The sequence below is a fragment of the Mirounga angustirostris genome, unplaced genomic scaffold (genome assembly GCF_029215605.1).
Source record: "Mirounga angustirostris isolate CCGP_5_RB_7025 unplaced genomic scaffold, mMirAng1.0.hap1 SCAF_5, whole genome shotgun sequence".
In the NCBI taxonomy this organism is placed as follows: Eukaryota; Metazoa; Chordata; class Mammalia; order Carnivora; family Phocidae; genus Mirounga; species Mirounga angustirostris.
In genome coordinates this window covers 169,775,646-169,801,095 of record NW_026991713.1, presented here as the reverse complement: position 1 = coordinate 169,801,095, position 25,450 = coordinate 169,775,646, and the positions used below count along the sequence as shown (strand labels likewise).

At 45.4% G+C, this 25,450-nt stretch overlaps 2 protein-coding genes and 1 non-coding gene across 19 annotated transcripts in view; 1 reads left to right on the top strand and 2 right to left on the bottom strand.

Annotated features, from left to right (window-relative positions):
- Nucleotides 1-19,038, bottom strand: part of LOC123844720 (general transcription factor II-I repeat domain-containing protein 2) — a 52,337-nt gene extending 33,299 nt beyond the window's left edge. For 4 of the 12 annotated variants that reach the window (XM_045875490.3, XM_054507629.2, XM_054507628.2 and 1 more), the window contains exon 1: nt 8,972-9,167. The gene's annotated coding sequence lies outside the window, so the exon portion shown is untranslated. Of the gene's footprint in view, nt 1-8,971; nt 9,172-18,903 lie in introns of those variants that run through there. The other 8 variants (XR_010411975.1, XR_010411974.1, XR_010411973.1 and 5 more) reach the window with 4 other exon arrangements.
- On the bottom strand, nt 4,075-4,186 carry LOC123845108 (U6 spliceosomal RNA). Its single transcript, XR_006790951.1, has one exon. It is a non-coding gene; the product is annotated as a U6 spliceosomal RNA (small nuclear RNA).
- A 138-nt stretch (nt 19,039-19,176) lies between the features above and the next one.
- Nucleotides 19,177-25,450, top strand: part of RCC1L (RCC1 like) — a 28,503-nt gene continuing 22,229 nt past the window's right edge. For 2 of the 6 annotated variants that reach the window (XR_010411976.1, XM_064593081.1), the window contains exons 1-2: nt 19,177-19,571; nt 24,919-25,048. Coding sequence is in view for 5 of the 6 variants with exons in the window: in XM_064593081.1 (XP_064449151.1) it covers nt 19,251-19,571; nt 24,919-25,048 (451 nt within the window). In the remaining variant the exon portion in view is untranslated. The remainder of the gene's footprint in view (nt 19,572-24,918; nt 25,049-25,450) is intronic. The other 4 variants (XM_064593083.1, XM_064593082.1, XM_045875487.3 and 1 more) reach the window with 3 other exon arrangements.

Sequence of the window (25,450 nt, the reverse complement as noted above, 5' to 3'; positions counted from 1 at the left end):
GGGAGGCTCCCAGCATGGAGCCTACTCTTTTAATAAATCAGTCTCCCTATTATGAAATAGAATGTGAAAGGTGAATGGGACTTCATACCAGGCATGACCTGGCCATGAACAAGTAAGGAAATACACACGCTTCAGTTTGGACCTTTTATTTTTATTTTATTATTATTATTTTTTTAAGTAGGCTCCATGCCCAGTGTGGAGTCCAACATGGGGCCTGAACCCATGACCCTGAGATCAAGACCTGAGCTGAGATCAAGACTTGGATGCTCAACAGACTGAGCCACCCAGGCGTCCCCAATTTGAAGCTTTTAAATAATTATCTTAAAATAAAACTTTGATTCTCCGTATCACACCCATATTTGAGAACAAGGAGAAGTCTGTCATTATAAACTACTTACACGTGGGTAGTTTATAAAATGAAAAAAATGACTAGGACATGGCCTTCTATGTCCTTAAAATAACCTCCAAGTTCAGAAGTCTCTCAATGAAGCAGACCAAAAAGCAAAGTGGAGCACCCATCCCTGAACTCAAACATTGTTCATGTCTGCAGATTTTATTCAGCAAGAAGAAAAATCATCAAAATGATCATTCACTGTCTCCTTTTGAAAAAGTTTTTATTATAAAAATTCTTTAGCTGAGCGCCTAGGTAACTTGTTTGGTTGAGCGTCCAACTCTTGATTTTGGCTCAGGTCATGAACTCAGGGTTGTGGGATTGAGCCCTGGGTCGGGCTCCACGCTGGGTGTGGAACCTGCTTAAGATTCTCTCTCTCCCTTTCTCTCCACCTCTTACCACACCGCCCCACCCCTGCTCACGATCTCTCAAAAAAAAATTCTTTATAACTGCTGTAGACTAAATCCTCACTGGGATTACATTTCATTTCTTTGAAACATCTGTTCTTGTCATTAAAAAAATTTTTTTTTAAGATTTATTTATTTATTTTAGAGAAATCATGTGAGCAGGGGGAGGGGCAGAAGGAGAGGGGTAGCGAATCCTCAAAGTAGACTTGCCTCTGAGCCCACCATGGGGCTTGATTCCGGGACCCTGAGATCATGACTGAAGTTGAAATCAAGCGCCAGCCACTCAACCAACTGAGCCACCTAGGCACCCCCAAAATTTTTAAAATCAAGGTATATTTTATGGAAAGTTCACTTTTTAAAAAAGATTTTATTTATTTGACAGAGAGAGAGGGCAAGAGAGAGCACAAGCAGGGGGAGCAGCAGAGGAGAGGGAGAAGCAGGCTCCCCACTGAGCAGGGAGCCCAATGCGGGGCTCGATCCCAGGACTCTGGGATCATGACCTGAGCTGAAGGCAGACGCTTAACTGACTGAGCCACCCAGGCGTCCCTGGGTTAACTTTGATTGTAATACTGCTTTATGTAGAATATTTTTGTTGATAGGAAATATACACTGTTAAGTATTCAGGAATAATGGGGCCACAGGTTGATAATTTCTCTCAAATGGTTCAGAAAAAATAAAAGTTCTTTGTACCATACTCCCAACTTTTCAGCAAGTTCAAGATTATTTCAAAATTTTAACAATTATTTTTAGAAACTGACCATACTCTGTGTCAATTATTTGTACATTTCTATTTTCAGGAATTGTATGGTCCATCCTATGGGTTATATAATTCTTTTTTGGGGAAATCAGTCTCTAGAATGCACCATTAAGAATTCAGATTAAATTCTTTCATGAGAAGGGCACAACTTGAAATGATTTTTATTTTATGCAAAATAAGTCTGTTGGCGAATCTGGAGCTTTCACTCCAAAGTCCTGTCTACACTTTTAGAAATCAATGGCATTACTTGGTTGAAACAGTGAAATTATTTTCCCATTGGAAGTTACAAAGATTTAAAAATGAGCCTTTAAATATATTGAACATGTGTCCAATTTTTATCTAAGATAAAGCAAATATTTCTTTTTAAAAAAGACTAATATGGGTAAATTTGCACTGTTCTCAAAGTAAACTAGCAATCAAAACCCTTTAATATGTTATTATTATATAATAATATAATAACTAAGACTAAGTGGGACTTAGTTGTGACTAAGAGGGGCTCCCGGCTGGCTCAGTTGCTAGGGCATGCAACTCTTGATCTCAGCGTCATGAGTTCAAGCCCCATGTTGAGTGCGAAGCCTACTTAAGAAAAAAAGGAAACTGTGACTAAGAAACTGATATTCTTGACTAGTATCTTTCAGAGTAAACTAATTCCAATACTGTTTTAAAAAACAAAACAAACCAAAAAACCTTTCTTACACAACAGAGTCCCATCTTACAATGGAAGTAGGCACGCCCAAAGGCAAATTCATGCATGGTCAAAATCATCTTAGGAAGCAAAAAATACCTGTCCCAGAGAGAACATTTTTCTTCTATGATTTCTTTAATTATTTAGGGAAATGATTTTCCTCTTTATCACTAGATGCAACTTCGCCAACACGGCACATTTTTTCACATAAGTGGTTCTAAAATGTGTCAACCCCGCTGGGGTGGATTTGAGCTGTTTATCAGAAGGCCATCCTTCTTTGGGGGAGGGCTTGGTTCCCTTTGCTTTTAGAATTTTGCCATCAATAGTTAAGCCTCCAACTCTTGATTTCGGCTCAGGCCATGATCTCAGGGTCATGAGATCGAGCCCCGCTTTGGGCTCCAAGCTCAGTGCAGAGTCTGCTTGTCCCTTTCCCTCTGCTCCAGCCCCCCAATCGTGCTCTTTCTCTCTCTCTTTCTAATAAATAAACAAATAAATAAGTAAAATCTTAAAAAAGAAGAGTTTTGGGGTGCCTGGGTGGCTCAGTCGGTAAGCAACTGCCTTCGGCTCGGGTCATGATCTCAGGGTCCTGGGATCGAGCCCCATGTCGGGCTCCCCGTTCTGCGGGAAGCCTGCTTCTCCCTCTCCCACTCCCCCTGCCTGTGTTCCCTCTCTCGCTGTCTCTCTCTGTCACTCTCTCTCTGTCAAATAAATAAAAAAAAAATCTAAAAAAAAAAAGAGTTTTGCCATCAATAGCTATGTCTTTGGAGTTCATGTCTTCCAGCCATAACTGTAATACTTTTCTGTCTCTCTAAACTCTTATCACCTACTTGGCTGGTCATCAAGCAGCTACTGGAACACGAAATGCCCTTGTTTGATGACTTGCACGTTGACGGCATGAATACTGGATTCCCTGGTGACCCCTCACCAAGTCCTGCTGGCCAGGTTTCCCTGCAGTCTAGACACGGATGGCTGTTTCTTCCATTAATCACCCAGTGAAGTAGGTTAGGGGCCATGATGTATGAAAAACACACATTTTTGTTTTAAGATTTTATTTATTTATTTATTATTTATTTATTTATTTTAATTTATTTGACAGAGAGACAGCGAGAGAGGGAACACAAGCAGGGCGAGTGGGAGAGGGAGAAGCAGGCTTCCCGCAGAGCAGAGAACCCCATCGATGTGGGGCTCGATCCCAGGACCCTGGGATCATGACCTGAGCCGAAGGCAGACGCTTAATGACTGAGCCACCCAGGCTCCCCTTAAGATTTTATTTTTAAGTAATCTTTACATCCAATGTGGGGCTCGAATTTACAACCCCAAGATCAAGAGTCGCACGCTCTACCGACTGAGCCAGCCAGGCGCCCTGAAAAACACACATTTTAAAACACTGGAGTCACACGTGGTGTTTTTTTTTTAAATTTTTTACACGTGGTGTTTTGAGATGTTCACGTTGAGAGGCCCCAGAGAACTGAGACCATTTAAGGGGCTGGCATATTCCAGGCTCCCGTCTCCCACATGCTCCTCCACTGGAATGACAGAGAGTGCCTACAATATTTATTTCTTTGTTTGTTTAAAGATTTTATCTATTCATGAGAGAGAGAGGGTGAGAGAGCACAACTAGGGGGAGGGGCAGAGGGAGAAGAAGAAGCAGACTCCCCCGCTGAGCACAGATCCCAACTCAGGGCTCAATCCCAGGCCCCTGAGACCATGACCTAAGTCAAGGTCAGACACCCAACCGACTGAGCCACCCAAGCTCTCCCTATGATATTGAAATAGTGATTGTTCTCATTTCATGTCTACAGTTCAACCATGGTTAAACTCTCAAAAGTTAAACGCATGTATGGTACCTCTGTACCTATTATTCTGCGTGTCATCCTCGCATCCTTGCCATGCTAATCTTCTCTGTATTGTTCCAACTTGAGCATAGGTGCTGCTGAAGCGAGCACCATTGTATCTATTATTTTGCACAATTCCTTGCATAGAGAAGTTTCAACAAAGCCTTTCTCTAAAACACAGAAGTATATTGCTTGACTGGCATCTTTTAGCATGAGTGGTACAAGTATCATTTCTGTTAATTATAGCACAGTAATCCCCACCTAAGAGGACTGTGACGTCAAAACTCTGGTTTATTGCACAGAATAACAGGCAGAATTAAGCTAGGTGGAAGTGAGATAATAGCAGTTGGTACCAACTGTGCGTGCTACCAGCGATGACAAAAAAATTCAACGTTGCATAATTATTGCTTTGTTGCATCCTTTACTTAACAACAAATGGAGGCAGGAGCCTTGTCTTTTCTATTTGATGACTTAGAATACCCCGTGCACTAATGGAACATCAACAATAATGAAACATGGGAGGAGCTCCTGCCTGGCCCAGTCCATAGAGCATGGGACTCTTGGTCTTGGGGTTGTGAGTTCAAGCCCCCACATTGGGTGTAGAGATGACTTAAATCAAAATAATGAAACATGATTAGAAGCTGACCTGGGGTCTCCCACCCTGAGAACATTTTCCTGAAAAAAAAAAAAAAAAAGACAAATTACTGCATTCTAGCAAAGCTAAAAATCCTTTTTTTAAAGATTTTATTTGAGAGGGAGAGAGCACAAGCAGAGGGAGCAGCTGAAGGAGAGGGAGAAGCGGACTCTCCTGCTGAGCTGGGAGCGTGACGCAGGGCTCAATCCCAGGACCCCGAGATCATGACCTGGGCTGAAGGCAGCCGCCCAACTGACTGAGCCACCCAGGCGCCTCAAAGCTAAAAATCCTTAACAGGGAAATCCTGTATCACAGAATAAAATCCCCCAGAGCCTACGGGGTGATTAATTTCTTTTCTATTCAAATCTAAAGCATAAGCAACGTTCACTTGGATCGCAGGATTTACACAGTACTTAACTTTTTGCTCTTTTATTTATTACTTTTTTAAAGTTTATTTATTTACTCAAGCTATCTCTACATCCAATGTGGAGCTCGAACTTACAACCTCAAGATCAAGAGTCCCATGCTCTTCTGATTGAGTCAGTCCAACTTTTTACTCTTTTAGAAGACTGGAGATGTAAACTAAAAAAACAAAAACAAAAACCTTCTCAAATCTTACATAGTTTCCCCAGCAACCCTTGAGGACCATCTCTCTCTTCTTTTCAAGGTGATATTTTACGAATGAAAAGCAAACATCTAGAACGGGGGTCAACGATCTGCAGCCTGTGGGTCAAATCCATTTTGTCAATAAAGTTTTATTGGCACACAGCCACACTCATTTGTCTGCATTTCTTCTGTGGCTGCTTTCCTGTAAGGGCAGGGCTGCACACATGTGACAGAGACCACATGTGCCCTGGACCGAAAGTACTTATTATCTGGCCTTTCACAGAAAAAGTTTGCTCATCCCTGATCTACTGTTCATTTCCATCATGGACAACGGTCCATCATTTGCAATGTTGTCGCTCCATTTACCAAACCTCTCACATCTTGAAATAGAGGCCCCGTTTTTTTTTCAAACCATTTCTAGGTTTTCCTAGAATTTTTCAGGTCTCCGAGGCCTTGATTTTATTTAAGTTCCTGAGGTGCCACCTTTTCCAGTCTGGGCCACAGTGAATGGGAGCTATAAACTCAGTGCTAAACCTGTTCTCCATTCCACAGAAATGTATGGAGGAGGGCGTTAAAGGTACAAACTTCCAGTCCTAAAAAAGTAAGTTCTGGGGAGCCTGGCTGGCTCAGTTGGTAGAGCATTTGACTCTCGATCTCAGGGTTGTGAGTTCGAGCCCCACGATGGGTGTAGAGATTAAATTTTTTTGAAAAAAATCTTAAAATCAATCAGTCAGTCAGTCCTGGGGATGTAATGCACAGCATGGCAGTTACAATTAACAATACTATATTATCAGTTTTTTTTTTTTTTAAGATTTTATTATTTATTTGGCAGAGAGAGACACAGCGAGAGAGGGAACACAAGCAGGGGAGTGGGAGAGGGAGAAGCAGGCTTCCCTCCGAGCAGGGAGCCCGATGCGGGGCTCCATCCCAGAACCCTGGGATCGAGCCCGATGCGGGGCTCCATCCCAGAACCCTGGGATCATGACCTGAGCCTACGGCAGATGCTTAACAACTGAGCCACCCAGGCGCCCCCTACTATATGTTTAAAAGTTGCTAAGAGGGTGAATCTTAAAAGTTCTCATCACAAGAAAACAAAAGTTTGTAACTATGTGAGGTGATGTTGACTAACCTAGTTGTGATCGTTTTGCAATACATATATTAAATCACTATGTTGTATACCTAAAACTAACGCAATGTTATATGTCAATTATATCTCAATAAAACTGGAAAACAATTTAAATTTAACAAGTTTTTTTAAAGATTTTTTTTATTTTAGAGAGAGAGAGCATGTGCGGGCAAGCTGGGGGGAGGAACAGAGGGAGAGGGAGAGAGAATCCTCAAGCAGACTCCCTGCTGAGCACAGAGCCCTACGTGGGGCTTGATCCCAGGACCGTGAGATCATGACCCCAGCTGAAATCAAGAGTCCACCGCTTAACTGACTGAGCCACCAGGCACCCCCAAACTGGAAAAAAATTTAAAAGAACAACAACAAATTTCAAGACAACAAGGTATTCTATTCTGGAATTACCAAAGCATATGGAAGATAACTAGAAATAATGTGTATTTTCAAGATCATAAAATTTAAAAAAGTTAAATTTAAATGATTAACAAATAGTCTAGAACTTTACCTTAGTCAAAATAAACTCATAAACATTTATTTTTTTAAGACTTTATTTATTAGAGAGAGAGAGTATGCACAAGAGAAAGAGAGAGGAGCAGGGGGAGAGGGAGAAGCAGACTCCCCACCAAGCAGGGAGCCCGTTGCGGGGCTGGATCCCAGCACTCTGGGATCATGACCTGAGCTGAAGGAAGACGCTTAACCGACTGAGCCACCCAGGCGCCCCCAAATCATAAAAATTTAAAACTATGTTTTGAGCACCTGCAATGTGAAAACACACTGTTCCCAAGAAGGGCACCAGGAAACAAAGGTGAGTAAAACCCACCACCAGTGCTGTCAAGGGAGACAGACCTGCATAGACACAGCAGAATAACAGGTAATAAAGGCAAAATGAGAGCCAGAACACCCCTGAGTGGCCCAGGGCATGTGGAAACAGACTCAGTAACTGAGAGGGATAAGACAATGTGAACATTATTTCCAAGTTGGGCAGCCTGAGAATGAGGGAAGTCAATGTCCAGGCTGAAGGTCCAGGGAAAGACCCAGAGCTCAGGGCAGCCAACTCCAGGGGCTAACCAGCACGCAGGCAGAACCGAGACCCAGTCCCAATCACCACTGCATAGTAACACCTGCTACTGCCTGGCACCAAATCTGTGGGTACTGATGGCCCCATGAGCCAGTCACACCAACCATTTCCAGCAGGATGCTAAAACATGAAGAAATTTCCCCTTGAAAGGCAAAGTTGGGCCCAGCGATTCGACTCCTTGGTATATATCCAAGAGAGTCGAAAATAGGTCCACACAAGAACGAGTATGTGGAGGTGCCTGGGTGGCTCAGCCGGTTAAGCATGGGACTTTTTGATTTTGGCTCAGGTCGTGATCTCAGGGTTGTGAGATCAAGCCATGTGGGCCGGTACTGGGCGTGAAGCCTGCTTGGGATTCTCCCTCCCCCTCCCACCTCCAAAAAGGAAAAAAAAAAAAAAAGCCCCCCAACAACAAAAATGTACATGAATGTTCGTGGTATTCATTATAGCCCAAAAGTGGAAACCACCCAAATATCCATCCATTGGTGGGGCAAAAAATGTGGTCTGTCCATACAACGGATTACTGTTCAGCCATAAAAGGGAAGGAGAGAAGCCGGACACAAAGATCTCTTAGGATGACCCGATCTATGGGAAACATCCAGAACAGGCAGAGCCACCAAGGCAGAAAGGACATGAGCGGTTGCAGGGGGCGGGGGCCGGGGTGGGAAATGTTCTGCGATTCGACAATGGAAGCGCACAGCTCCGCCAGTAAACCAAAAACGGGCGCTCACACGCTATTAGGGCGCATTCTACTGCCTAGCTCAATAGAGCTGTTACTAACGCAGCAAAGCTTGGGTCTGACAGGCTGAGGGTGCCTTTCCCCGCCTTAACTCTAAGCCACGACCATTAGGAATCGCAGGCCCCCGACCGGAGGCTCTCCTTCCGGCCTCCGCATTGCTCGTCGGCTAATAAGCAGGACGCCGGAGCCCGCCGCGCGGCCACGACCCACTCCAAAACCCACGCCGCGCGCCCACCGGCCACGCGCGACGTGGGGGGCGGAGCCCGACACCTCCTCCGGGGAGCCGGAGCAGTTACCAGGCAACAGCCGCGGCCCCGCCCCCTCACCTACCCAATCGAGCACGTCCGCACGCAGCGGGCGAGCCCCACGTACGCCAGGCGGAGCGTGACCTCACGCGCACCGGGCCCAGACAGCCCAGAGCCTGCGGACGCCCGCCCCCACGACCCCGCCCAGCCAATCAGAGAGGACAGGGCTGCGCGTCCGTGCGCGCGACCGTTGTCCCCGCGGCGGGGCTTCCCCGCCCCACCCCCACTCCTGGGCCCGGCCTGCGGGGAACGGGGTTCGGGGGCCGCGGGGCGGCGACGGGGGCGCCTCCCGCCGTGCGCCTGGACGGCCGGCCTCCCTCCCCAGGCTTCCCCCTCGCCAGCCCCGCGGGCGGAGAAAGTTGCAGGAGAAGCGCCCGCTCCTAATGGCGGCCGCGGCGGGGGCGGGGTACGCACCTGAGGTCCCCGCCGGCGGGCAGCGCCGGGCCGGCCTCGGGGTCCGAGGGCTGGGCCGCCGGGGAGCGGCCGGGCGCGAGGGCGGCGGCCCGGGCGGCGAAGAGGCGGGGGCACGGCGTGGGGGCGGCGGCCGGGGCCCGGCTCTCCACTATCCCTCCTTTTTCTCTTTCTTTCTCCCCCCCCTCTTTTTTTTTTTTTTTTTTGGCTTCCTGGAAGGCAGCCTCCACTCGTGTGTCCGCAGCGCCCCCAGTGGGAGTTGCCGTTTCCGGTGCTGTCGAATCCAGGGGAACTGCACGCTGGATTTGTTTGCACGCTGGGCCGGGGTCCGCGGCCGGCCGGGCGTGCTTCTCCGCCCCCAGCCTTTGATGAGCGGCTGGCACGTGTCTCCTCGCACCCCGACCCACCGCCGCCAGACGCGGACCTCCCTTCGTGCAGCTGCTCAGTGTGATTTTTGCACGCCTGCAACTTCTGGCTTGAAAGCGGTGAGGTTGCAATTCGAGTGACCTGGGGCTGTGCTCCAAAGCCATGGAGTTATTAGGAACTGAAAAGGCGACCTTTTGGCGGGGTCGGTGACCTCGCCCGCGGATCATGAGCTATCCATCAGATGGTGGTGGCACTCCAGCAAACAGTCGAATAGTAAAATACTGTTATTTCATCTCAGTTAAACACTTACATATTTAGGTATGCCAAAAGGAGGTTAGAATAGAAACCATTTACCCATTGCTCAGATTTTACCTAGCATGCCCTATTTACTTCATATTTTTAAGAAATAGACACAATTGAAGGCACCGTTCTCTTTCCTCCCTAGAGGTAATTACTATCTTTTTTTTTTTTTTTTAAGATTTTATTTATTTATTTGAGACAGAATGAGAGCACATGAGAGGGGAGAGGGTCAGAGGGAGAAGCAGACTCCCTGCCGAGCAGGGAGCCCGATGCGGGACTCGATCCCGGGACTCCAGGATCATGACCTGAGCCGAAGGCAGTCGCTTAACCGACTGAGCCACCCAGGCGCCCCTAGAGGTAATTACTATCTTGAAGTTTTTATGTTCTAATACACATTTTCTATAGTGTCAGAGCAGAAACAGGAATGGGACCTTGTTCTATCTCAGCTGGGGAGCATGCATCAGGCAACGTAAGCTTTTTGCCACTCTGCGCATGTCCGAGAATGACCAGGGAAAGCACTGTACTGGTTTTGGGTTTACCAATCAATTTTAGTGGGTAACTGAATTCACAAACATGAAATTGATGAATAATGAGGATTGGCTCTATTTCGTTGCCAAAAACGATGAGCGCATGAAACTCGTACTTGACCACTTAACCTGGAAACCATTTTCTCATCTGCTGTAAAAACTTCCATGTGAAGAGTTGAACTGTTTAAATGTCAAAATACACATGTGATTGGTTTGAAAGAACTGACATCAAGACGAGTTGCGTGCACATACCGTCTCTGATTTCTCTCCTTTCATTCTCTCTCGCGCCCACTCTACTTAACCCCCACTACTCCACTAAAGCTCTTCTCTCCAAGGTCACAAATGACCTCCACGTTGACCGTCCTTTTTCAGTTTGCGAATTGCTTGATCTGTCAGCACTTGACATAACCATTCACTGTGTCCTCTTTGGGACATTTGTGCTGACCTGCCTGCTTTTCCGGCTGCTTCTCCTCAGCCTGTTGCAGATGCTTCTTTCCCCCCAGCCTTTTGAGTAGGGCTGTAGCTTGGGGCTGTCTTGGATCTCTTTGCTCACTCCTTAGATGACCTTGTCCAATCTCAAGTCCTTAAACACCTTTGCTATGGTTATTATGACTCTCATGTATGTACTCCAGCCCTGCCCACTCACCTCCACCCCAGTCTTTATTTTTTTTTTTAAAGATTTTATTTATTTATTTGAGACAGAATGAGAGAGAGAGAGCTCATGAGAGGGGGGAGGGTCAGAGGGAGAAGCAGGCTCCCCGCCGAGCAGGGAGCCCGATGTGGGACTTGATCCCGGGACTCCAGGATCATGACCTGAGCCGAAGGCAGTCGCTTAACCGACTGAGCCACCCAGGCACCCCACCCCAGTCTTTATAACCAGCTGCCTACTTTGATATCTTCATGTGGAGGGAGAAGAGGTATCTTAAGCAGGACTGGTCCCACCATCTCCTCAGATTCTCCTGTTGTTCCTTCCCACCTCAATGAAACACCATTCTTCCAGTTACTCAGGCCAAAACCTTGGAAGTATCCTTTTGCTTCTCCCATACCTGACACCCATCCTTCAGACAACCTAGTCAGCTCTAATTTCCCAAGATTCTACCGCTCTCTGACCACTACAACTACCACTGCACTGGTCCAAGTCAACGTCATTTCCTGCAATAGATATAGTCTCCCTGATCCTGTCCTTAACTCCCTTCAGACTATTCTTTTCTTTTCTAAGAGAGGGAGAGCGTGAGTTGGGGAGGGGCAGAGGGAGAGGGAGAGAGAGAGAGAGAGAATCTTAAGCAGACTCCACGCTCAGCGTGGAGCCTGATGTGCGCCTGGATCTCACGACACTGAGATCGTAACCTGAGCCAAAATCAAGAGGACACTCAACCAACTGAGCCTCTCTTCAGACTATTCTTAATACAGCAACTGGAAAAATTCTGTAGCCGTAATTCATTTTATTCCTCTGCTCAAAACTGTCTTATAACTTTCCATCTCAGAGGAAAAGTAAAGGTCCTGACTTATGCTTCTGGTCAAGGTGAAGTCACAAGGATTGGATTCACCCTCTCACCTGATACAAATATGCCAATGGCAGGGTGGCTGGCTGGCTCTGTGGGAAGAGCGTGGGACTCTTGATCTTGGAATTGTGAGTTCAAGCCCCATGTTGGGTGTAGAGATTACTTTAAAAAAATGAAGTACTTACTGATAAGGAGGGGCTCACTTCTGTCATTACACTTTTTTCTATATGCCTTACAGCTTTTTTGTCCCTCATTTCCTGCATTACAGTCTTCTTTTGTGTTTTGTTGCTTTTTTAGAGTGAGATGTTTAAATTCCTTTCTCATTTCCTTTTGTGTATATTCTATAGCTACCTTCTTTGTGGTTGCCATGAAGATTGCATTTAACATCCTTAAGTTATAACACTCCAATTTGAATTTATACCTGCTTAACTTCAATGACATATGAAAACTCTGCTCTTTTGTAGCTCTCTCCCCACCCTTTGACTGTCGATGTCACAAAAATTACATCTTTATACATTGTGTGCCCAGATACACAAATAATTCTTTTAAATGCATTACTCTCGGGGCACCTGGCTGGCTCAGTTGGGAGAGCCGTGACTCTTAATCTCAGGGGTGTGAGTTCAAGCCCCAATTTGGCCACGGAGCCTACTTTAAATAAATAAATAAATCCATTACTCTCTTAAATCATGTAGAAAAGAAGGTACGGAGTTACAAATCATGTTACAAAAGGCTGTCCCCTTTGAGTGGTTACTCCTGCTCTGCAAGAAATGTTTAAATGAGTCCTGTAAACTGAAATGAAAAGGTATCAGACTTGAAGCAATATGGAGAAATAAAGATCTCAGAAAAAGTAAATACATGGGCAGTTACAAAAGTTAGCTTTATTGTCACAGTGTTAGGGGTCATGAAAAAGTTTCCCAAATAGAGGTGGTGATGGTTGCCCAACACTGTGAATGCAGTTCACTCCACTGAACTGTACAGTTAAAAACTGTGAAGATGATACATTTTATGTTATGTATATTTTACCATAATCAACAGTCTTTTAAAGGTAGGAATTTGCCTCTATATGATGTAGCCATGCCACTCACAAGAATTTACCCACGATAAAAGGAATATATGAGAATACAAAAATGTGTATGCAAATGTTCATAGCAGCTTTATTCATAATATCCGAATGCAGGAAACAAGGCAAATGTCAATCAACAGGTGAATCAAGAAACAATTTGTGGTATTCCATATAACAGAATAGTACTCAGCATTAAAAAGTGAATGAACTGGGGAGCCTGACTGGCTCAGTTGGTAGAGCATCTGACTCTTGATCTTAGGGTCATGAGTTCATGCCCCACTTTGGGCATAGAGATTACTTAAGAAAATAAATAAATAAAATAAAAATGAGGGGCGCCTGGGTGGCTCAGTCGGTTAAGAGTCTGACTCTTGATTTCGGCTCAGGTCATGATCTCAGGGTCGTGAGATCAAGCCTACTTAAGTTTCTCTCTCTCGGGGCAGAGCAAATGGTTTAAAAAACAAAATAGGACATTCATTTAAAAATTGTTTAATCTTATCACATTATTTAAATATCTTTGTATATTTTATAAAGTACATATTAATATAATAATGAGTGTAAATATTGTATACATATTTTTTCATGCTCACAAAGTTTACCCATATGAATGTGTAATCAAAATAATTTGGAGATTATTGCCCTAAAAATTTGGAAGATCCTGTTCTCAGAAAACCGATAGAAGAATTCATCTACAAGCAGGGGGCTGAGTTCATTCAAGCAGATAATAATATCAGAGTACACCGCATTTATGTGATATGGGAAGACTCAAGATTGTAAAATGTCATTTATTAATTTATCTCAATTAGGTCATCAATTTAATGCAGTTCCAATAAAAATCCCAGTGGGATCTTTCATTCAATTGACAAGATGACTTTAAAATTTATATAGAAGTAAATGTTATGAGTAGCAAAGGCAATTTTACAAAAGAACAAAGAAGACCTGATTGAATAAAAATCAGAGCATGATATAAAGCTGTAGCAGTTAGCTCAAGAATAGATCAGAAGGAACAGACTCCAGAATTGACACATATACAGAAACCCATCATGTTATAAATGACATTTTAAAATCAAAGTCTGTTATACCCAGTTAATTATTTGGAGACAATCATATATCTTATAAAATACTAATAAATATGCAATCATACCACTCATAAAAATCAACTCCATATCTAAATATAAAAAATAAAAGTGCAGTATTAGATTTAGTGTTTTACAAGTATTATAGAACACTTTTATATCTTGTATAATAGGTAGTCTTACTAAGCAAGAAGGAAAAGGAAAGCTCTAGTGGATAAGATTAACATTGACTAGGGCACCTGGGTGGCTCATTTGGTTAAGCGTCCGACTCTTGATTTCAGCTCAGGTCATGGTCTCAGGGTGGTGAGATCGAGTCCCGTGTCAGCATGGAGTCTGCTTAGGATTCTCTCTCTCCCTCTCCCTCTGCCCCTCCACTCCCCTCACGTGCTCTCTCTCTCTCTCAAAAAAAAAAAAAAGATTAATGCTGACCTCATTAAAATAAAATTTTGTAGAGAAAAGGACACCATAAATTAAGTAAAAAGAAAAGAGAAAATAGTTCAACACATAACAGAAGGTTTCCACACAGATTATATCAAGTACTCCTATAAATTAATAACAGTCAATTCAATAGAAATATGGCCAAGGATATGAGTAGCCAAACAATTCTTGGTAGAGGAAACATGCAATGCCAATAACCATAAGGTGTTCTACCTTCCCAAGAGATTACAGAAACAGAAAACAAAAATGAACAAGAGGTATGCTTTAGGTATCGGATTGACAAACATTTCAAAAGTCTGTATCAGGAGCACCTGGGTGGCTCAGGCAGTTAAGCAGCTGACTTCGGCTCAGGTCATGATCTCAGGGTCCTGGGACCAGGTCCCTCGTCAGGCTCCCTGCTCAGCGGGGAGCCTGCTTCTCCCTCACCCTCTGCAGCTCCCCCTGCTTGTTCTCTCTCTCTCTCAAATAAATAAAATCTAAAAAATTTTAAAAATAAAAATAATAAAATAATAAAATGAGCATTTTCTATGACCTGGCAGTTCTGTTTATCTGTATCTACCCAAGAGATACCGTCACCGTCACATAGGTGCCAAAGGAAACATGTACAAGAACACTCATTGTAATACTTTAATAGCAAAAAAAGGGAAACAACCCAAGTCTACCCAAAGAATGGTCCAACAAGACTTATTCATACTAATATGCAAGAGTGAAAAAGAATGGGCTAAGTGCAAACAAATTGCTATGAAAGTGTTTCCAATAGAGTTTTGAGTGAAAAGAGGAGGTTGTAGAATGAGATACATTGTTTTCTTTAAACACACACACAACAAAAATTTTTAAATGTTTTTTCTACAGCAACCGATATATGTGGGGCTGTGCTTAAAGGAGCCTTTCCCTTTATCCATATAGAACACTAAAAGTTTTTTTTTTTTTTTTTTTTTTACAAAGGCACTTCATCATATATTAATTGTATAACTAAAAGTTAATAATAATAATTAAAATACATTAAGACTAGTTAAGTTCATTCTTTCCCAGACCAGAGAATTTTAGCTATCCCAATGTAACAAAGAAATTAGAATGCCTGCAGGAAAATGTCATTACAGGTGGGGGAAAAATTGAGCTTGGTTAACGAGAGCAGATATTTTAATACTCCAGGGGAGCTGGTATTTTGCTGTGGGACTATCTTTATGAAGCAACAATATGGACAAAAATGCAAGTATTAGCCAGCATACAACCAGTATATAAAACAACCAGGTTTTGACAGTAAAATATAAAAGCCCAGTTGTCACTTACAAACCCAGCTCTTCATTGGCCAAAACCGACTTTTGGTCTATTTTATCCTATTTCTTGATGAACAAGACACAAAATTGATGGGCAAGCATCGCCACCCAGTGGCTGTGTTTCACATTGCAGATTTTATCACTGTACCCTTTGTCCCCTAAATCTCCAACCAATGGTTCTGTCTTTTGGATCTGTTAAAAGTCAAATATTTGATAAATTCAAGAGACCAGGGGCACCTGGCTGGCTCAGCTGGTGGATCGTGTGACTCTTGATCTTGGGGTTGTGGGTTCAAACCCCACATTGGGTGTGGAAATTACTTAAAAACACAAAATCTTTAAAAAATAAGTAAATAAATTCAAGAGACCTACATAGGGTTATCGATTTTTAAATTCTTTTTTAAAAAAGTTTAAATTTATTTAAGTAATCTTTACACTCCATGTGGGACTTGAACTCACGACCCCGAGATCGAGTTGCACACTCTTCTGACTGAGCCAGCCAGGCGCCCCTCAATTTTTTAATTCTGACAAACATTCTGACAAGTGAAGATTTTTAAAAAGCCTATCTACCGGGGCGCCTGGGTGGCTCAGTCGTTAAGCGTCTGCCTTCAGCTCGGGTCATGGTCCCAGAGTCCTGGGATTGAGCCCCACATCGGGCTCCCTGCTCGGTGGGAAGCCTGCTTTTCCCTCTCCCACTCCCCCTGCTTGTGTTCCCTCTCTCGCTGTGCCTCTCTCTGTCAAATAAATAAAATCTTAAAAAAAAAAAAAAAAAAAAGCCTATCTACCATCATTGCCAGTTTAGAAAAGAGCTGATCCTTAAAACCAAAAAATCAGAGAGGCCATGAATTCAGATCAAAGGAAAGCCATGTTTATGCAAGAACAGTTGAAAACTGGATACACATTTCATGAATAAACATCCCATAATGATATTAATAATTAGTTATTAGTTACCAGTTAGTTAGTTATGCTGGTAGATATGTCAACTCGACTGGGCTATAGGATGCCCAAAGAGGTGGTTAAATATTATTTCTGAGTGTGTCTGTGAAGGTGTTTCTGGAAGATATCAGAATTTGAATTGGCATACCGGATAAAGATTGCCTTCTCCAATGTGTGTAGGCCATGTACAACCCACCGAGGGCCAGAATAGAACAAAAAAGGCAGAGGAAGGTTGAATTCTCTCTCTGCCTGGCTGTTTGAGCTGGGACATCAGTCTTGGAATTACACCATTGTTGTTCCTGGTTCTCAGACCTTTGCACTGACTAGAAGTATACTCTGCCTTTCCTGAGTGTCCAGCTTGCAGACCGATCATGGGACTCCTATTTCTCCTATCAGTTCTGTTTCTCTGGAGAACCCTCACTAATGTGATGGCATTTACGTAATTCTTCTTTACCAATACATGTTTCACATTTTTTTTCTTTAAGAGCGAGAGCATGAGCAGGGAGGGGTGGAGGGAGAAGAGAGAGAATCCCAAGCAGCCTCCACGCCCAGCACAGAGTTTGGCATGGGGCTCGATCTCATGACCCTGAGATCATGACCTGAGCCAAAATCAAGAGTCTGATGCTTAACAGACCGAGCCACCCAGGAGCCCCCGATTTATAAATAAAAGCAGAGCTGAAGACAAGATCTTGTACACAGGTACTCAATTTGGGAGGTACCAGGAGCCAAAGGTCAGAGAGAGTTAATGAATAATACTGTCCTTCCTATATAGAGCCAAACTACCTTTGAGCCTCTTTACCACTGGAATTGAAAAGAAGCCATCCACCAGATGATATCCCATTGTAAGTTCCTTAGCTGTGTTGATCTGTTCTAGTAAAACCCTCCCCCCAACACAGCAGCTATGATTGGGCTATGCCCTTGGCTAAGTTTACATAGTTTATTACCATTATCGGCCATAATCCGTCTGGGTTTTGCAGGAGCCAAGCAAGTGAACTGAATGGGATAATGATGGGAACCAGCACCCCTGCATCCTCTGCATTTCTTTTTTCTTTGCTTTTTTTTTTCCCCCCCATCCTCTGCATTTCTCTGAAGATGGCACTCAGGTCTGCAATTCCGCCTGGGATGCAGTATGTCTTCTGATTTAATACTGGCTGGGTCAGGACAGGAGGAGGGAACCACTATGAGTTGCTAAGCATGTCTGTCCCAATTGTAGACTCAGAAACCTGGGACATTTCCACAGGATCGGTGCATGGACACACTGACCCACAGACAGCCTGTGCTGGCTCCATAAACTCCCAGTCTAACTGGGGTCCTTGCCAGTGTTTCAGGTCCCCTGGGTCACTGTCATCCCAGAGCCTTTATCAAGCTCTTGGAAGATCTGCTTATTCTCATTTCTCCAGTGTATAGGAACTCTGGTAAATAACCACAAATTCCTTTGGGAAGTGACTAGAATATTTATTGCCTCTATTTGTGCTGGCTCTGCAGGGTCCCTCAAGTGGATTCTGCCTCCTCTACAGTTGCTGAATTCTGGTCTGAGAACTAGGTCAGATTTTTTTTCTAGTCATACACATCAAGGAAGCACTTATACCTCATCCCTTGGAATACCGTGGTCAGATAGCCAAGCCATAGATCGCTGGTGTCAGGGGACTACGGCTGCCACCCTGCCCTTGCTACCAAGTCCAGCCACCTGGCTCTGCCGTTCTGGAACCCTACCATCCTCTGGGGAGCCTAGTTTCAGAGGAGTCTGTTCTCAGCATTTGGGACTAGTATTTGGTAACGTCTGTTATGGATCATAATGGGCTGCAGGAGATCAGGTCATAAAGTGCAAACATCTCACATCTCTCTCATTTATTTAAAAAAATTCATTTCACTCCCCCCCCCGCCCCCTTAACCTCCTCACTTTAGAGGTGAGATCCAGAGAAAGGCGACAACTTGCCAAAGCCACTTATCAAGTCAGCAGCAGAGCCAGGACTAGACCCAGGTCCCCAGACTCCCCGTCAGTTCCTGCCTTCTCGGAACTTCAAAATTAGTGCTGGATCTCAGAAGATGACGAGGAGTCGGCTAGACACCTGCAGGGAGGAGGGCGGCGGGAAGGACATTCGAAGCCCTGTGTGCTAAGTAGGCAGGCCTGAACCAGCCCCGGGATTCGGAAATTACAAGGAAAGCCATCTGACTCCAGTGCAGTGCGCGGCTAGCGGGGCGAGTTGAGCTGGGGAGGAGGATGCATTGCGGAAGGTAGCAGCGCTTCCCTGCAGGGTCGGGGGCAGCGGATGCACCTGCAGGGCTGCATTCCAGCGCGCTGTGGCTGGAGCACGACTGAGTGGCCTGGAAGCGGATGGAAAGGCTGAGACAAGGCCAGCTACGAAATGACGAGGGGCCGTGGCAAGGAGGGTAAACCGGGACGGGGGAGAGCACCCCATGGAGGCCGCGCAGAGCGGGCCACCCCTAAGTTTTACCTCGCTATTGACAAGCAGCAAAGGGCCTCCGGAACGAAAGCGCCCTGCGCCCGCGGGAGCCTGGAAGACCCTCCGCCAGGAGCGCGGCGCGGGGAAGGCAGGCGTTGGGCCGGCCGCTGAGCTGGGAGACAGGGAGCTCGCTGGAGCTCAGCGCCCCGCCCACGCAGGCCCGCGGCTCCCGGGCTCCGCCCCGCCCCGCCCCCCGCCTGCCCCTAGCCATTGGCGGCCCTTGGCGCCTTTGCCTTCAGCCAGTAGTCGACGTGGCCTCCGGCTCTTCCGCCGGGGCGTGGGGTCAAGGGTCACCCAAGATGGCGGCGCCCAGGAGGCGCTGAGGCGTGGAGCGGAGGATGGCGCTGGCGGCGCTGGCGGCCGGGGCTCGGCTGGGGCGGCAGCTGAGCGGGCCGGGCCCAGGGCTGAGGCCGGGGCGAGGGCACCGGACGGCGGCCGGGCGCTCGCGGAGCTTGCGCGAGGCGGACGCACCCGTGTTCCAGTACGTGGGCGAGCGGGCTGCCCGTGCCGACCGCATCTTCGTGTGGGGCTTCAGCTTCTCCGGGGCGCTGGGCGTGCCCACCTTCGTGCTGCCCAGCGCTGGGCCCAAGCACCGCGCCGGCTCGCGGCCGCCCCGCAGGATCCAGCCCGTGCCCTACCGCCTGGAGCTGGACCAGAAGGTGCGGGCCGGGGCTCTGTCCCTCCGTCGCACCCTCCGGCCTCCGCCACTGCCCCCCGAGGCCCTCTGCGAGAAGCTGGGCGGCTGGGTGGTCCAGTGTCGGGGAGGAGGACCCTCGAGCGGGCTGCAGGCCCGGGAGGGGAGGGCGTTAGGGCGCTGCTCACGTTTAACGAGTGGCCGAGACGTGCCCCTGTCGGCCCAGACGGGCGTCATTCGCACGACACCCCCGGAGTCGGGGTTATCACCACAGTCACAGTTTAATTTCGTTGTGGTTACAGAATATACTTTCTTTAATTTCTTCAGCCCCCCTTTTTTTTTTTAATTTTTTTTTTTAGATTTTATTTATTTATTCATTAGAGACAGAGAGAGAGAGGCAGAGGGAGAAGCAGGCTCCCAAGGAGCAGGGAGCCCGATGCGGGACTCGATCCCAGGACCCTGAGACCATGACCTGAGCCGAAGGCAGACGCTCAACGACTGAGCCACCCAGGCGCCCTCTTCAGCCCTTTTAAATGTATTGAGACTTTGTTTTATAGGCCAGCATGTGGTCTTCTCTGGACAATGTTCCATGTGTGCTTGAAAGGGATGTGTGTTCTGCTGTGGTCTGGGCGGAGTTGATGTCATGTCAAGTTAGTAACTTCTTGGTGGACCTATTATTTGCTCCAGCTGCTGTCCACCACCTCAGGCAGCCGCAGTGTTCATCGTTAGCTGCTGATTGTTCTCAGCAAACATCCCTGGGGGGAAAAGGCTGTTTGCCCTGCGTGGTATCTGGGTCAGGTCAAATAAATAGAGCCTTGTGCATGGGGTCTTCCAGGGAACCACCAGACAGAGCAGAGGAGAATGCTCTGGGAATGGAGCTTTGAAGTTCCTCCGCACCCTTTCTGCCTCTTCCAGTGGCTGCTAGACTGCCGCTTTTCGCTGTGGTTGTGAGCCGTTGCCTCTCAGAGCTACTGCAGAGCTGAGCAGAGGTGGGTGGGAATGGGTCACGTTGAAATGCTGCAAAGCTTGCTGTTCTTCCTGAGACTCAGCTGCTTTTCTCGAGTAAAACAGTCCCTAGATTGTTTTAAGGTCTTTGGTTGATTTCCAGAGTTCTGAAAAAAAGGATTCTGACGTTGGCCAGTGTTCTCTTTGCTCCACCATTTTCACGGATATCACTCAATCCGTGTCCTTTTAATGTCATTGCTGATATGGTTGGATCACATCTGCCATCTTGCTCTTTATTTCTTTAGGTCTTTGGTTTCTCTGTTCGTCCTTTGCTGCCTTCTTTTGCGTTAAATAGGTATTTTGGGGTACCTTTTAAATTCCTTTGTTGGGTGTTTAGCCCTATATTTGAGGTTTTTCTTGGGATTACAATATGTATCTTAATTTAGCACAGTCTGTGTTAGGTTATTAGTGACCTAATTCTGGAAACAAAAACAAAAACAAACTGTAGCAACTTTGTTCCAACAAAGCTCCAGTTCCTCCTCTCTCCCTTGTGGGGTTATTGTGATATATATTTACATTTTAAGCCCAGTAATACAACTTTATAGTTATTATTTTATGCAGTTGTCTTTTGAATCATTTAAGACACAAAAAGACAAAAGATATTCATGCAGTGTTTTCTAGTTACCTTTATAATTACTTTAGCTGGTGCTCTTCATTTCTTCTGATTTTTTTTTTCTTTTTTTGTTACCATTTCCTGTCATTTCCTTTCAGCCTGAAGGACTCCTTCAGTACTTGTCAAGGCAGGTTTGCTGAATTCTTTGTTTGGGAAGGTCTTTATTTCTTTTCTTTTTTTTTTTTTTTTTTAAAGATTTTATTTATTTATTTGACAGAGAGAGAGAATGAGCACAAGCGGGGGGAGTGGCAGGCAGAGGCAGAGGGAGAAGCAGGCTCCCCACAGAGAAGGGGGAGCCCGATGTGGGACTCGATCCCAGGACTCTGGGATCATGACCTGAGCCGAGGGCAGTTGTTTAACCAACTGAGCCACCCAGGCGCCCGGGAAGGTCTTTTTTTTTTTTTTTTTTTTTTTTTTAAGATTTTATTTATTTATTTGACAGAGAGATAGAACAAGGAGGCAGAGAGGCAGGCAGAGGGAGCAGGGAGCCCGATGCGGGGCTTGATCCCAGGACCCTGGGATCATGACCTGAGCCAAAGGCAGCCGCTTAACTGACTGAGCCACCCAGGTGCCCCTGGGAAGGTCTTTATTTAAGGATAGCTTTGCTGCTTACAGAATTACAAATTTTTTTTTTTTAAGATTTTATTTATTTTGACAGAGAGAGAGGCACAGCGAGAGAAGGAACACAAGCAGGGGGAGTGGGAGAGGGAGAAGCAGGCACCTGGCTGAGCAGGGAGCCCAATGCGGGGCTCGATCCCAGGACCCTGGGATCATGATCTGAGCTGAAGGCAGACGCTTAACGACGGAGCCACCCAGGCGCCCCGCTGCTTACAGAATTAATTCTTGGTGGACAGTTTTTATCTTTTCAGCACTTTGAATATGTCATTCTGGTTTCTGGTCTCCCTTGTTTCTGATAAGAACTTAGCTATTAATCTTATTGTTGTTCTCTTGTCCTTGATGAGTCCATTTTCTTTTGATACTTTCAAGATTTTTCTCCTTCCGAGATAGACGAGATCCGGCGCCTTCAGGCTGGTATGGCGATAGACTTGTTAACAGTTTAACTGTGACTTGTTGAGTAACTTTGATCTGTAGATTTATGTTTTTCATAAAATTTGGTAAGTTTTCTGTCATTATTTTAAGCATTTTTTTTCTGTCCTTTCTCTCTTGCCCTTCGGGGGTTCTCATTACATAGATGTTGATACACTTGATATTGTCTCATAGGTCATAGGTCTCTGAGTCACTGTTCTTTTTTTTTATCCTGATCTTCAGAATGAATAATCTCAGTTGATATTTCTTCAGGTTAACTGCTTCTTTCTTCTGTCATCTCAAATTTGCTTCTGAGCCTGTTAGTGAATTCTTTATTTTGGTTACTGTATTTTACAACTCTAGAAATTCCATTTAGCTTTTTAATGTTTTTATTTCTGTATTCAAATTCCATAGTTGTGAAGACATTGTCGTCATATTTTCCTTTAGGTCTCTATAAATTTTATATTTTAAAGATTTTATTAATTATTTATTTTGAGTAATCTCTACCCCCAACGTGGGGCTCGAACTCACAACCCTGAGATCAAGAGTTGCATGCTCTACGGACTGAGCCAGCCAGGCATTCCTTCTTTGAGTTTTTTAAACATGGCTTTATTTTTTATTTATTTAATTTATTTATTTTTAAAGATTTTATTTATTTGTCAGAGAGAGAGCACAAGCAGGGGGAGTGGCAGGCAGAGGAGGAAGCAGGCAGAGGGAGGAGCAGGCTCCCAGCTGAGCAGGGAGCCCAACTCGGGACTCAATCCCCGGACCCTGGGATCATGACCTGAGCTGAGGGCAGACACCTAACCGACTGAGCCATCTAGGCGCTTCCTAAACATGGTTTTAAAAATATTCTTTGGGGGCTCCTGGGTGGCTCAGTTGTTAAGCATCTGCCTTTGGCTCAGGTCATGATCCCAGGGTCCTGGGATCAAGCCCTGCATCGGGCTCCCCGCTCTGCAGGAAGCCTGCTTCTCCCTCTCCCGCTCCCCCTGCTTGTGTTCCTGCTCTCACTGTGTATCTCTCTGTCAAATAAATAAATAAAATCTTAAAAAAAAATATTCTTTGAACAATAGTTTATTGAAGTCTTTAATAAATCCAACATCTGGGTCCACTTAATGTCAGTTTCTGTTGGCTGCTTTTGTCCCTTCAGTGTAGGTCACACTTTCTTGTTTCTTTGCATATCTTGTACTTTTTGGCTGAAAACTGGACTTTTTGGTGATATTTTATAGTTTTGGAATCATATTTTTCCCTTGAGGTTTTTTTGTTTGTTGGTTTTTTCTTTTTTCTTTTTTTAGTAACTTTTGTGGACTTCACGTATAGAATCAGACTTCCATGCTGTGCATGGCCACTGATACCTTTGTTCAAGTTATTGATTTGTGTCATTCCCCCCCCATCCCCCCGCTCCCTTTCCTTAGCTTGGCTTCTTGAGTGTTGCCCTCTGTCTGCATACCTTTATGGTCAGCCAGTGATTTGGGTTTAAGCTTGTAAGGTTTCTGCTTTCTACCTTTGATTCTGTGTAAAGGTTGGGGACCACATTCAAACATCACGCTGTTCTCAAGTCTCCTTCAGCTTTACTTGGTGCTGGGTCCTCAGGTCTCCCGTGTTCACTCACAGAGTTCCCCAATCAGCCGTGGATGTGTGCAGAGCCTTCTGTGGCAATTTTACTTCTAGGAGCTTTCCGTTACACTGCTGCCTGGTCTGCCTCTCCTCTTGCCCTGGTCAGGATTATAACCTCAGACTGGCCAAGTTGTGGATTTTCCTTGTTTGTTTCCTACTGAGTTCACTATGGGCATGAGTTTTCACCTTCTACCCCAAAGTAAGTGGCAACAAAGTTGATGGTTTTCATGGTCAACCCTGCCGTTTTAAAACATATGTGCTTGGGACGCTTGGGTGGCCCAGTTCTTTAAGCGTCTGCCTTCGGCTCAGGTCATGATCTCAGAGTCCTGGGATCGAGTCCTGCACCGGGCTCCCTGCTCCTCGGGAAGCCTGTTTCTCCCTCTGTGTGCTGCTTCCCCTGCTTGTGCTCTCTCTCTCTCTCTGACAAATAAATAAGTAAAATCTTAAAAAAAAAACCAAAAACAAACAAACCCCAAAACCCCACAAAAAACATATGTGCTGACTGAGTTGGAGTTGATGGAGCACCCCAGACGGGAAGTCTGCAGATTCCTACTGTTGTTGCCTGAAGTTCTTGTTTCTTCTTCTTCCCCCCCCTTTTTTTTAAGTTTTATTTAAGTAGTCTCTACACACAACGTGGGGCTCAAACTCACAACCCCGAGATTAAGAATTGCAAGCTCCTCCGACTGAGCCAGCCAGGCGCCCCTCCCTGTTACCTGAAGTTCTAGCAGTCTTTTACAAATAAACTTTTCTCGGTTTATTTGCCTTTGATTTCTCCATCCCTGAAAATTTTTTTTTTTTTTTTTTTTAAGATTTTATTTATTTGAGGGGGAGAGAGAGAGAGAGACAGTGTGCGCGTGCACACACACAAGTGGGGAGAGGGGAAGAGAGAGAGAGGGAGAAGCAGACTCCCTGCTGAGCAGGGAGCCTGACGCAGGGCTCAATCCCAGGATCCTGGGATCATGACCTGAGCCAAAAGCAGATGCTTAACTGACTGAGCCACCCAGGTGCCCCAATACTATGTGTTCTTTGATTGGGCAAACAGCCTGTCATTTATTGCGGAGAAAACTTGATATCACAAATCAATTCATGCTTTATGGGAACTCTTTTTCAGATTTCATCTGTTGCCTGTGGCTATGGATTCACACTGCTATCCTCTAAAACTAAGGATGTGACTAAAGTTTGGGGTATGGGGCTCAACAAAGATTCCCAGCTTGGATTTCAGAGGAGCCGCAAAGATAAAAGTGAGTATGCTGATGTTGGCTTCTCTGTGCTGTGATTGGTATGAAGGAGTTCCCTTTTGTTTTCAAGAATATGGTGACATAAACCAGACTAGCAGAACAGAAGAGATGGAGTCTTACATGGATGTTATTCGGGACCATCTGGAATAGATTGTTTGTCAGCCTCTTTGGTAATAACACTAAACCTTTAGGCAAAAGAGCCTTTGCTGATAAGTAAAACTGTTTCTCTTATTGTGCCTGACTTACAAACTTTTTTTAAAGATGTTATTTATTTATTTGTTTGAGAGAGAGGGAGAGTGTGTGTGTGTGTGTGTGTGTGTGCGCGCGGAGGGAGAGGGAGAGAGAAAACCCCAAAGCAGACTCCGCACTGAGCATGGAGCCTGATGTGGGGCACGATCCCAGGAC